Source organism: Ranitomeya variabilis, chromosome 6 (genome assembly GCF_051348905.1).
Source record: "Ranitomeya variabilis isolate aRanVar5 chromosome 6, aRanVar5.hap1, whole genome shotgun sequence".
Classification (NCBI taxonomy): Eukaryota; Metazoa; Chordata; class Amphibia; order Anura; family Dendrobatidae; genus Ranitomeya; species Ranitomeya variabilis.
The window spans coordinates 459,758,010-459,770,956 of NC_135237.1; the positions used below are offsets into that span (position 1 = coordinate 459,758,010).

The 12,947-nt window shown below is 40.5% G+C and overlaps 1 protein-coding gene across 2 annotated transcripts in view; it reads right to left on the minus strand.

Moving 5' to 3' along the window:
- Positions 1 to 5,504: 5,504 nt before the first annotated feature.
- The window catches only part of TOX (thymocyte selection associated high mobility group box), a 382,119-nt gene continuing 374,676 nt past the window's right edge, over positions 5,505 to 12,947 (minus strand). For both annotated transcript variants that reach the window (XM_077270538.1, XM_077270537.1), the window contains 2 exons: positions 8,159 to 8,310; positions 5,505 to 6,681 (listed from right to left, as the gene is read on the minus strand). In XM_077270538.1, the coding sequence (XP_077126653.1) occupies positions 6,645 to 6,681; positions 8,159 to 8,310 (189 nt within the window). In that variant the 3' untranslated portion in view covers positions 5,505 to 6,644. The remainder of the gene's footprint in view (positions 6,682 to 8,158; positions 8,311 to 12,947) is intronic.

The following is a 12,947-nucleotide window of genomic DNA, read 5'->3' on the forward strand; positions in this document are numbered from 1 at the left end:
CTATAGTACTTTACAGCACCACACTGGTCCTGCAGCTCCATCTTCTACCTGCAGCTTCCAACCTAATAACATACTATTATATATAATAACAACACATATAATAGTATGTTTATGTTATTAAATATTTTACCACCTTTTTTTGCTTCAAATATTATTTTCCCCTATTTTCCACCTCTAAAACCTGGGTGCGTCTTATAGTCCGGTGCGTCTTATAGTCCGAAAAATACGGTAATTAAATAAGAACCTTTATATGTTTGGCATCTACGAACTCATACTGACGTGGAGAATCATAATGGCAGGTCAGTTTTAGCATTTAGTGAATATGGTAAAAAAAAAGCCAATCAAAAAACAATTGTGGAATTGCACTTTTTGCAATTTAACTGCACTTTGAATTTTGTTCCTATTTTCAAGTACATTATATGGAATAAACAATGGTGCTGTTCAAAAGTACAACTCATCCTACAAAAAACAACACCTCACATGGCCATATTGATGGAAAAATAAAAAAGTTATGGCTTTGGGAAGAAGAGGAGCAAAAAAAGGAAACTCAAAAACGGAAAAACACAAGATGATGAAAGGGTTAACATATTGTTGTGATTGTGTGTACTATGTATATATGTGCATAATTGTAAAGCCATGTGTATACACTCATACACTTGGGAGGAGGATTCAGACAGATAGACATCCTAAATTATCAGCCCAAATATCTAATAGATGAATTGCTGAAAATGTGCCATTCAAGGATCGAGTGATCGCTCGCAGCTCGTTTTTGGATGATTATGAATGTTCATAAGTTGAAATGGACAATTGTACATTTCAATAAACCACACGATTATTATGTATGAAATTTAACAGGCACAGGTTATAATATTACCTATAATATCTAATTATTTCAATTTCAGGACTCTAAAAGTAATCAGGGACCTTCACAGGGATGTATTAAAAGAGAGTACACAAATCAGATGCAAGAAAAAACATTTAAATAACCATAAACATTTTAAAACAAAAAGTACCAAAATTTCTCATCTACCGCCAAATAGCCTCCAGTTTTCATGACATAACTATTACTAAACATTAAAATTAGGAAAAAAAACGTAATGGTAATGCGCTGTTAGGGCTAGCGGAACGCACCAAATAATTAGAAAGATAGAGTAAGGTGCGTTCGCAGCCCGGGGTCCACCGTGCAGAAATGGAACCTGCTGCTAAGTAATGACGGACTATATGGCGGTACAATATGGATTCACACACGGGTTAAGTTCACCCAGTATGAAGAAAGCGAACCCTGTTACGTCACAGGGCAGCGGTACCGCACAAAGAGCGCAAGCAAGGAGTCACAGAACTCTAACCCCTAGACTCGGGATTAGAGTACAACTAGACCTCTTGCGCTCGACACCGCAACTGGGGTGTCAGCGTAACAGAAATAATAATTTAATTGCACGGTAGTGCATGCGGTGCCGCTCTGGCAGATGCCACTAATCACCCAGGCTTGGGCAAGGAAAGCGCTGTGAAAGCGCACGGCGCCGCACTGGCGGTCACAGCAATTTGACGCAGTTTTCTGTGTCACGTGCTGATAGCAAGTCGGGTGCTAGATAGCAATCATCCACCTTACATGAGCAGTCATACACAAGGGAGGGGATAATTAATGAGCGACTTTCACATGTCAACACACACACATTTACAAGTGTACACTAGTGCATGGCCGAGTGGCCATGCGAACCTTTTATAGCGGCAGTGCTCCAAGACCTTCCAGATGGTCCAATAGGAGCCGCAACAGGACCTGAGCATGTGACCCCCGACCTCCAATGGGAGGTCGTCCCGTGGGAGTGCTCAGTAAGGGAAAAAGCAGGACTTAGTCCCAGAAAGACCTGCTTGCTGCTGAACATTGCTGGCTACAAGAACAGAGCCTGGGAGAGTAGTAGTAACCAGTCGTCCAGTATCAGCCTGAGCTAGAAGCTGGGACCGACGTCTCCGCTGAGCAGACTCCACTGCGGCCGGAGAAGAATGGGAGACTGCAGCGGAGATGGTTTGAGATTCTCCTTGTTTTGAGGCGGGAACTCGACACCCAACATGCGCTTAGATGATACTTAATTACTATTCACTCAGATTTAGATGTAACATGTTCATCAGAAGAAACACAGTGACACTTAGAGAAGCAAGGCTGGCAGATCAAATTTGCATAGTACAGGCAGATTGCGTTGACTCTTTTTAATGCAGAATTTGACTTTCTTCTGTCACCAGTTTCCACAGTGCAGGTGGTGCATCTACGTCTTTTGGAAGGAGGTAGACATGGTGATTTTTCTCTCTCATCTTTGGGATGAAATCTTTCATCCGGACTTGCGGGCTAGAGGGGATTCCACTCGTCTTCAGACTTCTTCAGCGTAGCTCTCCTCTCACCCATTTATTAGCCAATGTTTTCAGGTAAATTCATCTACTTAGGGGTTCCAGTTGATTGCTGAGGTAAATCACTTGTGAATTGATATCGCCCACATTTAACATTGCGACGATGACCGTTGGCCAGCGCTTGGTGATTTGGCTAACGCTCTAAGTGGCTTCTTGCTTCACTTGGTCTTTTTATCTTTGCCCAAATAATAGGTGTTATCTGTATCTTGTTCATCTGTTTCATTCTCCTCATCATCCTACTCTGTTCCTGAATCACTTTTACATTCTTCCACCTCAACTTAGGATGAAATGTCACTTTCTTCCCCTAAATCTTCACTCAGTGTGGGGTCTCCTTCATCGTCATTTATCAGCAGATTCTTAATTTCTTTAAAATGAAGGGGGTTAGATAAATCATACATTTTACTGGCCATTACAGCAGAGAATCTGAAGTGAGATAGAGAGTACATATTAGGGCACAATGTGCCTTTCTAAGAAATCCATACTTATTTCCTCAAACTTTGCATCATTCATTCATAAAATAAGCTAAATAAACAATTGTGCTGAATAAAAAGAGAAAATACTAACCTTCAAATGAGAGACAGGTTCAGGCACAGTGAGCCTGAGAAACTGCAAAGGTCTGGATCTGCTCTCCAGAACGTCTGCTGTAACACAATGAGATCAGGGTTCAAAGAGCATGTAAAGACCGGAAATAACTGGGAGGGGGAGATTTTCTGATAGTTTGAAGATAAGAGAAAAACAAAACTACAGTAATTGAGCTGTGCCTGTCAGATCAGATGTACCTGACCAAGGGTTAATATGACTTTGATCTCATTCTTTTATTTTTGAGTAGAGATGAACAAATATATTTGAGTGTAAGTAAATGCTCCTTGAATTTCACAAAAATCCACATTGGCTCAAATGAAGATTTTCTGTAATTCACCTTTATTCTTCTTTATTGATAACACCTACTGAAAATGTAATAGACAAAGCAGAAGTCATCTTCTTGGATTGCTGTATATTTTTATGCTTGGTTACAACTTTTTCTTTTTAAATTAGTACAAAATAAGGGATTTTCCAATATAAATAATTGTTGGCATCTCCTCATTTGCCATCGATATATCATCAGTAAGTAGATGAACAGCAACATGAATTGCCCACTTAGTAATGCAGGTTGGGGTCATTCAATTAAGGGCCACAATTGGCCCCCAACCAATCGCACATTTACATTTATGATGTATTCTACAGTGTCTTCCTGGAATAACCCTGTGTTAGGGCTACCGGAACGCACCGAGAAAATATAGTTTTTTATTGTTATTGATGCGTTCACAGCCCGGGGTCCACCGTGCAGGAAAACCTGCTGCTAGCAAATGGCAGCACTATATGGCGGTATTGGCTAGCTCTGTTAACTCACAGAACAGCCGTGAAAGCAAAGCACTGCGCCCTGTTAGACTTCACAGGAGCACACGCTAACTGCCCATCAGAGAGCAGTCAGTGGTCATGCATGCACACAAAACTCCTCACCGGAGGTGCCAGCATTCTAGGGGCTTATTTCAGCCTGGTCCCTGAATACACACAAACACACAAACTCCTTGCCGGAGGTGCCAGCATTCTAGGGGCTTATTTCAGCCGGGTCCCTGAACACAATCTTACATGACCACACTGGCGCAAAGCACATAACTTAGGAAGATACTAGCGCATGGCCGTGCGGCCATGCGAGCCTTTTATAGCTGCCAGAACAAGACCTTCCTAGAAGGACCAATGAGAAGCTGCCACAAAGCCTGAGCACCTTCAGGACCTTCCTGGAGGACAAATGGGCTTTGCTGCAGTATCCAAGCATGTGACCCTCGATCTCCACTGAGAGATCTTACTCTGGGCATGCTCAGAAGGAGAAAAGCAGGACTTAGTCCCAAAAGCGTCTGCTCGCCGCTGCCCAGCACTGACATCAATGGCAGAAGCTGGAAAAGCAGCAGTGATCCTCTTCACAGTCAGATTGAGCGAGACGCTGAGACCGACGTCTCTGCTGACCAGCCTCCACTGCGGCAGGAGAAGAATGGGAGACCGCAGCGGAGATGACCTGAGATAAAAGAAAAAATGCTACAACGAGGCCAGACCAAAGATCTCATAAATTTATACTGAGTGTGACTGTTACCACTGACTTCCGGTCAGTCAGAAGTTGCGGTCCTAAGATGGTGGCGTGGTGCTGAGAAGAGCTGAAGACGATGGCTGCTAAGTATAAGACTAGGGGCAGGGAACTTAGATTATTGAAGAGGAAAGAAAAAATTGATCCAGCTTCTGGGAAATTTGCTAATTTTTTCTTTCCTCTTCAGTAAATTTCCATCTGGTCTTGTGTAAGCTGTGCTTCCAACCGCCTAAAGCCTGGGTGAGCTGGTTTTCTCTTTGTGCTTTCAACTTGGATTAGTGGCACCACTCCAGTACTAAAATAAAAAAATAATCGCTGGAGTGGTGCTTTAAGCTATCATCTGCTGATACTGTCCATCTACTCCCTTACATCAGATTAAACAATGGATTTAAGGTCTCAACATGACATATAGTGGTGTTCATCATTACTAACAATATCAATAGTTAAAGTTCTAAAGTATGAAGTTTATGGAAAGTATTTAATTTTAAGTGAAACCACTTTTATGCCATTGGTGATATAAGTATCTAAAAGTCTTTCAATGGAATCAGATCTATCTTAGAAGATGTGGTTTTGCCATTTCCTCCATTTGCCTTTCACTTAGAAAGACATTCTGACTGATATGTGGCCTAGGGGAATTCTCCCATTTGTCAAAAGACCTTTCATATTCATGTTAAACACAGCACAAGTAGGGCATTTTTCCATGCTTCACAGTTCTTTCACTAGATTTGACGTGTGATCATAGAAGCTTATAAGAACAATTTATCACTACCTCTTGCCAAGTTCCATAGCCAAAACCTGATTGAAAACTAAAAGGCAGAATCACATCTTTTCACTGTTGTTTACTCTTGGGGGTTATATCATTTTACTACACCATATAAATATAAACTGATGCTACATTGTTGCCAGTTACGGTATCGGTTATATATTTTACTTGTCTTGTCTGACTTTCTGAGCAAGAAAATATGAATAAAACAGGAAAGTTTTTCGATCACTTTTATTTTTTATCATTTAAAAACGCAAGTTTGGTTTTATTGAATGTCACAGTAGAAAGGAAATGAATTCACATGAATTGTGAAACAATATATTTTTTCCAGCAAAAATGTGAAAACATCAAAGAAACATATTTAAAAAGCTAAGAAAATTACTTACAAACACATAGATTCATTATTTCATAAATAGGCGCAACAGGCTCCATTTAATAATAAAAAATAAAATAAAATAATAGAAAAAAATAAAAAATAAAAAGATTCAATACAGACACAGTATGGAGAAACAATATAACACATAGCCAGGTTATCAAGGTTACAATTTAGCTGTTTCCAATCTGTTTCTGCATCTAGTAAAATAACATATAAGCATTTGGCAGGTTTTATACATAGAGGGACATAATGACATTTACTAACAGTTACACAAGAAGTGATACAAAAAGCCATTTTAATGCGGTACAAAATAAACATGTTTGATTTCTGTATAGCCCAGAGCACAATTAGCCAATTTCTCAGTGGAGGATTTTTCTCCCGAAATATTTTTGAAAATATAGACATATTAGGCATTAAAAAATAAGCAAAAATATGAATGTTTGCCAATCATAATCATTTTCCAAAGTGTACCACCTGGAATGTACCAGATTTCAATTGTAATTTAGCTACACAACATCCACATTTTATACTCTAGGAGAATGGACACTCATGCTATTTACACCCTTGCTATGAGTGCTACATCAAGCCATTTGGAAAGTCTTTAGTAGATTTATATAAACAACCTTTATGAAAACCAATGGAAACTCCAGGACGCTTTAATCTGAGATGACTACAGTTGCTAAGGCAGCTTTACTAGTGCAGCACTTCACAGCAAACCCAATAGAAAATATGAATGGTCCAATTTTCTTTAGTAATCTTCTCTCGGAAAGGAAGGGGGAAACATGTTACTTAAAGGAGTTTGAAAAGAAGAAGCAAGACTATTTTCCCAGAGTGGATAGTCCACAAATGTAAATGTCCTAAGTGCTTAGCAACTTGTATTTTATAATGAATTGCAGAATTGCCATGGTCGCCAAATGCGATCCTCGACAAGGGTCGTCCCTGCATTCCTCTTCTGAAAGATATTTGTTTCGGCGTGGTTCATACTTTCAGGTTAGGTACAGTGCTTTGTCCCTCTGCATGTTCCTAAAAGGAAAATAATCAATACAAAATGTTACTAAATTAACTTATGGTGAAAGTTACGTACCTCGATAGAACTTACTGATAATATTACTATAAAAATATAATAAGGGTTGTTCACTACTTTTAATACCAGTTCACTTACTCTAATGTACATGTGTTTTTTGTAGCTTTAGATTAAAAGGAATCTGTCAGCAGGGTTTTGCTATTTAATCTGAGAGCAGCATAAGCTAGGAGAGTCCAATTCTAGGGATGTGTCACTTATTAGGCAGCGTGCTGTAGTCTCAAAACAATCAGTATTTTATCAGCTGGAGATTTTCACTGCTGGACTAGGTCTCATGTGCAAGCCAGTCCACCTAATGTGTGTAACCCCGCCCCCACCACTGATTTTCTGCTTGCTGACAATGTATAGTGTACACAGGAAATTGCCAATCACAGGTGCATCTACACGTTTCAGGTGCATCACACCATTGATCATGACTAAGGGTGCGAGGCATGTAAAATTACATAACAAAATCACTACATGTGTATGGTGGCTTCCTGACAGAGATAATGATCCTTTTGTTCTGCAGGCAGATCATTTACTGCCATATTCAGCTTAGGGGGCCCGATGAATATACACAATAGATAGCTGTTGGACAATGAAGTTTTAGCCAATCACTTGGCCAGTTGATATCTTTCCCGTCTCTTACATACATAGGAGCACTCACTCTGATGAGAGAGCCATGGCCAGACTCCTCTGACGGAAGCTCGCAGAGAACAAAAGGATCGACATTCCGAAATTGGACATGGCGGATTCTTATCTCCCCTGATACCTGTCTGGGGCCACCGTACACATTAGACTGTTGGATGAACCTACCAATATTGGCGGGTCTAATGTGTGCATGGGGGCATTTAATCTGTTCTATACATAGGGAACACATGAGCGCTGGAGAAGTTGTGAGAGATACCGTAACTAAGCAACCAACAATTATCTACGGTATATGAGCACCTTAGATGTGTACTGTTAAATATACAACAGGATTAGTACATCTGCTCAATAAAATTCATATAGGTGTTACTGGTCAGATTTGTAACTACGGCCCCCATGTTTCCAGGTACCTGGATGAAACCTATTCAAACACAGGGAGAACATAAAAGCCCAATAGAGAATGTGCCCCATGTTTCAGGGCACGAGGCCTAACCACCATGCTCATATAAAGTCTTCCTTTGCACTGTATGAGATATATATATTAATATAATGATCAATGTTACATTGCTTTCACATTAATATGTTTCACATCATTTCCACATGTAAATAGTTAAATCTAAAGCAATAATGCATATTACAAAAACCAAAATGAAAACTATTCGTCAGTATCTGCTTCTGACGCATTGCCAATAATTCTATACACAAATGCAAACCAAATCTTGTTCCTGCGATGCCGTGTGACACATTTAATATCAGCAGTGGAACACTAGAGTGTGCTGATCGCCTGCTCACCCATTACTGCAGTAGTCATTGTTCCATTCGATGGCCTGTCCGGGAGGATTCCTACAACCTGAACGGACATACTCCATCGCTTGAGTAACAACCTGGGCTGCTGTAGATGTTGGGCTGATAAGATTCTGATATTCTGCCTGAAGAGTAAATCCCTAGGAAAAGAAATAAACCGTATTACTTGCACAGTGTGATATACACAGTAAACAATAAAAACACAGCAGGCGACACAATATTCAGGAAGGCAGCAAGACATGGAATAAAACTAAAGCGTGCGAATAATCAATATATTGGTATTAAAAGCAAAACGCACATGATTATATCTCTCTATAATGGAAGAAAAGGTCACATAAATTTATATACTGGTTAGTCTAGAAGCAAAACAAAAGGTATTACGGACAAAGAGGAAACAATAGCACAACAAATATAGATATATTCCCCGAATCTGCATTTTCTTTCCTTCTTCATTAAACTCAAGGATACATTGCTTGTTAATTTTCAAAATATGCAACAGAATCTTTTTGAAAGACATTGGCAGCAGGTGGCTGAGTGTTTTATTAGACTACACCTATTCATGCATTGTTCTCCAACCCCTTTTTCTTCATTCAATCACAAAGGGACCATCTGCTTCCTTTATACTTACACTTCTTTTTCAACTAACAAAAAAAAAAAGAAAAAGCAAAGCACGATACTAGCGATTGAAATTAACGAGTAACAAATAATAATCAAACTCCGCACCGAGGTAGGGAAAAAAAAAAAGAAATAGCTCGCATGGGCTCAGAATCAAAATTCATTTCACATCAGTATTTATGGTCAAAATTAGTTACTTAAATTAAATTAGAACAGCGAGCGGTGGGCTAAAATGTGTATTTCAGGAGGAAGTTTTACTAGGAAAAATGCACATATTGCAATAGAATTGATATTCCTGAAAAGTCTATTTAATATCTATTCATCCAATCACACCACTAATTGTGTGTACCCAAAGCAAATTTCCTGACAGATATCAACTTTAAAAGACAAATGAATTTCTAAAAGATGGAATGTTTGGCTAAGAAATATTGGAATGCTAAATCCTTAAGGGCCCATTTACGTCAATGTTTCCCAAATCCAGTCTTCCTGGCCCCCAACACGTCATGTTTTCAGGATTTCCTTAGTATCGCACAGTTGTTGAAATTATTATCAAGGCATCAGAACTGGCCGCAGGTTCTCTCTCCTGTGCAATACTAAGGCAAGCCTGAAAACATGTGTTGGGGTCCATGAGGACTAGATTTGGGAAACACTAGTTTACATGGACTGACAGACGGGACGATACGACTGCCGATAAACCTTCATTGATTGGCGGTCATGTAACAGCCTGTTTACACAGACAGACCAAAGTAAACAATGTACTAGATCACTCAGTGCTCATAGGCTGCCATGGTTCTTTAGTAGAATGAGTCCACAAGATTATACACCGCTGAGAGCAATGGTTTTTTTGTACTGAGCAAAAGATCATTTCATCTATTGAATGAGCGATTTGCTTGTTCATCATGTGTTCAGTGGCCTGTTTACACAGGAAGTTAATTGTGCAAACAAGTGATAATATCAACACTTGTTTACTATTATTTTGCAGTGTAATTAATGCAGCTTTCCTGTATAAAAAAGTCCAATTAAATCAAATTTTGTATTTATCTCTAAACAAAAAATAAATGCCTATATATTGAAAGCTTTGGAAGATGCATGCCTCCATTTAGGCACAGCTCCATACATCTGCCCATACATTCATTCGTGATCTATGAACTATGGATTATTATTGAATTGAGAATGGATAGTTTATAGATTCACATATTCGTTACAAATCTGAAAACTTTTTTTGTCAAAGTACAATACAGAAATAATATTTCATGTATTAGACATGAATTATGAGCCACAAATTTAATAATGATCATTTACCGGTAATCATTTTTTTTATCTCTTCGTGTATCTTTTAACCTACTCTTCCCATCTCATAGCACATGAGTATAAGGTCACGTAAGCAGACCAAAAAAAAGGAGTCTGTAAGTAACTAAATGTCACTAAAGGTACCGTCACACTAAACGATATCGCTAGCGATCCGTGACGTTGCAGCGTCCTCGCTAGCGATATCGTTTAGTTTGACACGCAGCAGCGATCAGGATCCTGCTGTGATGTCGCTGGTCGCTGAATAAAGTCCAGAACTTTATTTGGTCGTCCGATCGCCGTGTATCGTTGTGTTTGACACCAAAAGCAATGATACCAGCGATGTTTTACACTGGTAACCAGGGTAAACATCGGGTTACCAAGCGCAGGGCCGCGCTTAGTAACCCGATGTTTACCCTGGTTACCAGCGTAAAAGTAAAAAAAAACAAACAGTACATACTCACCCAGCGTCATACCTCCCCCAGCGTCTGCTTCCTGACACTGACTGAGCGCCGGCCCTAAAGTGAAAGTGAAAGCCGCTGTGCTGTTAGGGCCGGAGCTCAGTCAGTGTCAGGAAGCAGACGCTGGGGGACGCTGGGTGAGTATGTACTGTTTGTTTTTTTTACTTTTACGCTGGTAACCAGGGTAAACATCAGGTTACTAAGCGCGGCCCTGCGCTTAGCAACCCGATGTTTACCCTGGTTACCCGGGGACCTCGGCATCGTTGATCGCTGGAGAGCGGTCTGTATGACAGCTCTCCAGCGATCAAACAGCGACGCTGCAGCGATCAGCATCGTTGTCGCTATCGCTGCAGCGTCGCTTAATGTGACGGTACCTTAAGCCTCAGAGGTTATCTTCTACACACTTTCAAACAGTGGCCAACATCTCCAATGCTGCCATCACAATATTCCAATAAATGTGTACTTCAGATGGCTACAATGTAGGAACAGTGAGCCATGCTCAGCTGGCATCTTGTGCAGGGTATGCTCAGCACTCATACCTGACGCCTTCCTATCCTTGACCCACCTCATTAGTGTTTTCCTATAGTCACTTTCTAAATACTCTTCTTACCAAGATTCCAAAACTGGGCAAGAATTTTGTGGAAGAAAGGTTAGGTATTTCAGTTACAGTGAGGTTTGGTAATTTATCATTGACTCAGGACATTGGTGACTGAAGAGTGAGTCAAGGACAAACAAAGTTTGTCAATCTAAAAATGCAAATGGCTGATTATCATTTTCTCTATAATATGCCTGAACATCAGCTTTATATTCCAATTTTAAGGAGCATTTACACCGATAGATTATCGTGAACAAGTATTCTCTACAATGCTTATTCATGATAATCTGTCAGTGTAAACAGGCAGATCATCACCCGGTGAACGAGTAACATGCTTGTTCATGAGGTAAAATGACTTTTAAGCAGCCTAAAAAATCATCTTTTGCGGCAGAACATTGCTCTGTGTAAACAGGACTCGTTCTACTGAAAACAATGGTGGCGTATACATATTGAGTGGTCTATTACTGATTGTTCAGTGTGCATCATTTAGCTCAGTCTTCCAGTGTAAACACGCATTTCAACGACAGCAGTTCCATAATATTTACCAATTGGTGGTCGTTTAGCACTGCCTGTCAGCTTAACATTCAGCGCTTGTGGGGCAACTCACCTTACCCATAATGCAATGACTATTTTATTCATTGTTACCTGACTACATGTGTCTGATGCTTGTTTGCCCTGAAACTAATAGAACATCACAATTATGTGTTACTTTTACTGTGTATATGCCATTTAGACTTAAAGGGAATCTTTCTTTAGGATCAGCCCTCCTAAGTCGTCTATATAGGCACGTCACTAAGATGAGAAGCAGGATGGTGACGGCACTAAGAAGAGAATCAGGACGGCCCTGGATCCTGGAGAAAGCAATGGTAGGTGAGTATATTAATACACTCACTTTACACACCATTCACAGACAGCAGGTGAAATACCTATTGAACATGTCACCAATTTTCAAGTAAATATATTTCTAAAGGTGCTGTTGACATTAAATTGTAACCAGATGTCCATAGCAACTCATCCAATCCACACAGGCAAAGAAATAGATGTCCATAAATCAAGTTATGTGTGATAATGAGAAATTACACAGGGAAAAAGTACTTGAACACACTGGTAGGGTTGGCGGAATGCACTGAGTATATATGTATATATATATATACCGTGCAGGAGAGTAACCTGCTGCTAGAATTGGCGGCACTATATGGCGCTATAAGCGAACTCTGTTACTTCACAGAATCGCATAAATAGGGGAACGCTGTGCCCTGTTAACCTCACAGAGGATCACAGCTACCTAACTGAGCAGAGAGCAACCAGTGGTCACGCAGTCAGCAAAGCACACAAAACTCCTCACCGGAGGAGCTGGTATTCTAGGGGCTTATTTCAGCCAAGCCCTGAATCCAAACACACAAAACTCCTCACCGGAGGTGCCGGTATTCTGGGGGCTTATTTCAGCCAACCCTGACCTCATGCAGACATGACCACTGAAGCAGCAAAGTTCATAACAAAGGTTGATACTAGCGCATGGCCGTGCAGCCATGCGAACCTTTTATAGCTGCAGCAGACAAGGACCTTCCTAGTGGTCCAATAGGAACTGCAACAGGACCTAAGCATGTGACCCCCGACCTCCAATGGGAGGTCGTCCCGTGGGCATGCTCAGTACGGGAAAAGCAGGACTTAGTCCCAGAAAGACCTGCTTGCTGCTGAACATTGCTGGCTACAGAGGTAGAAGGGCAGTAGTAACCAGTCGTCCTCTATCAGCCTGAGCCAGATGCTGGGACCGATGTCTCTGCTGAGCAGGGTCCACTGCGGCTGGAGGAGAATGGTA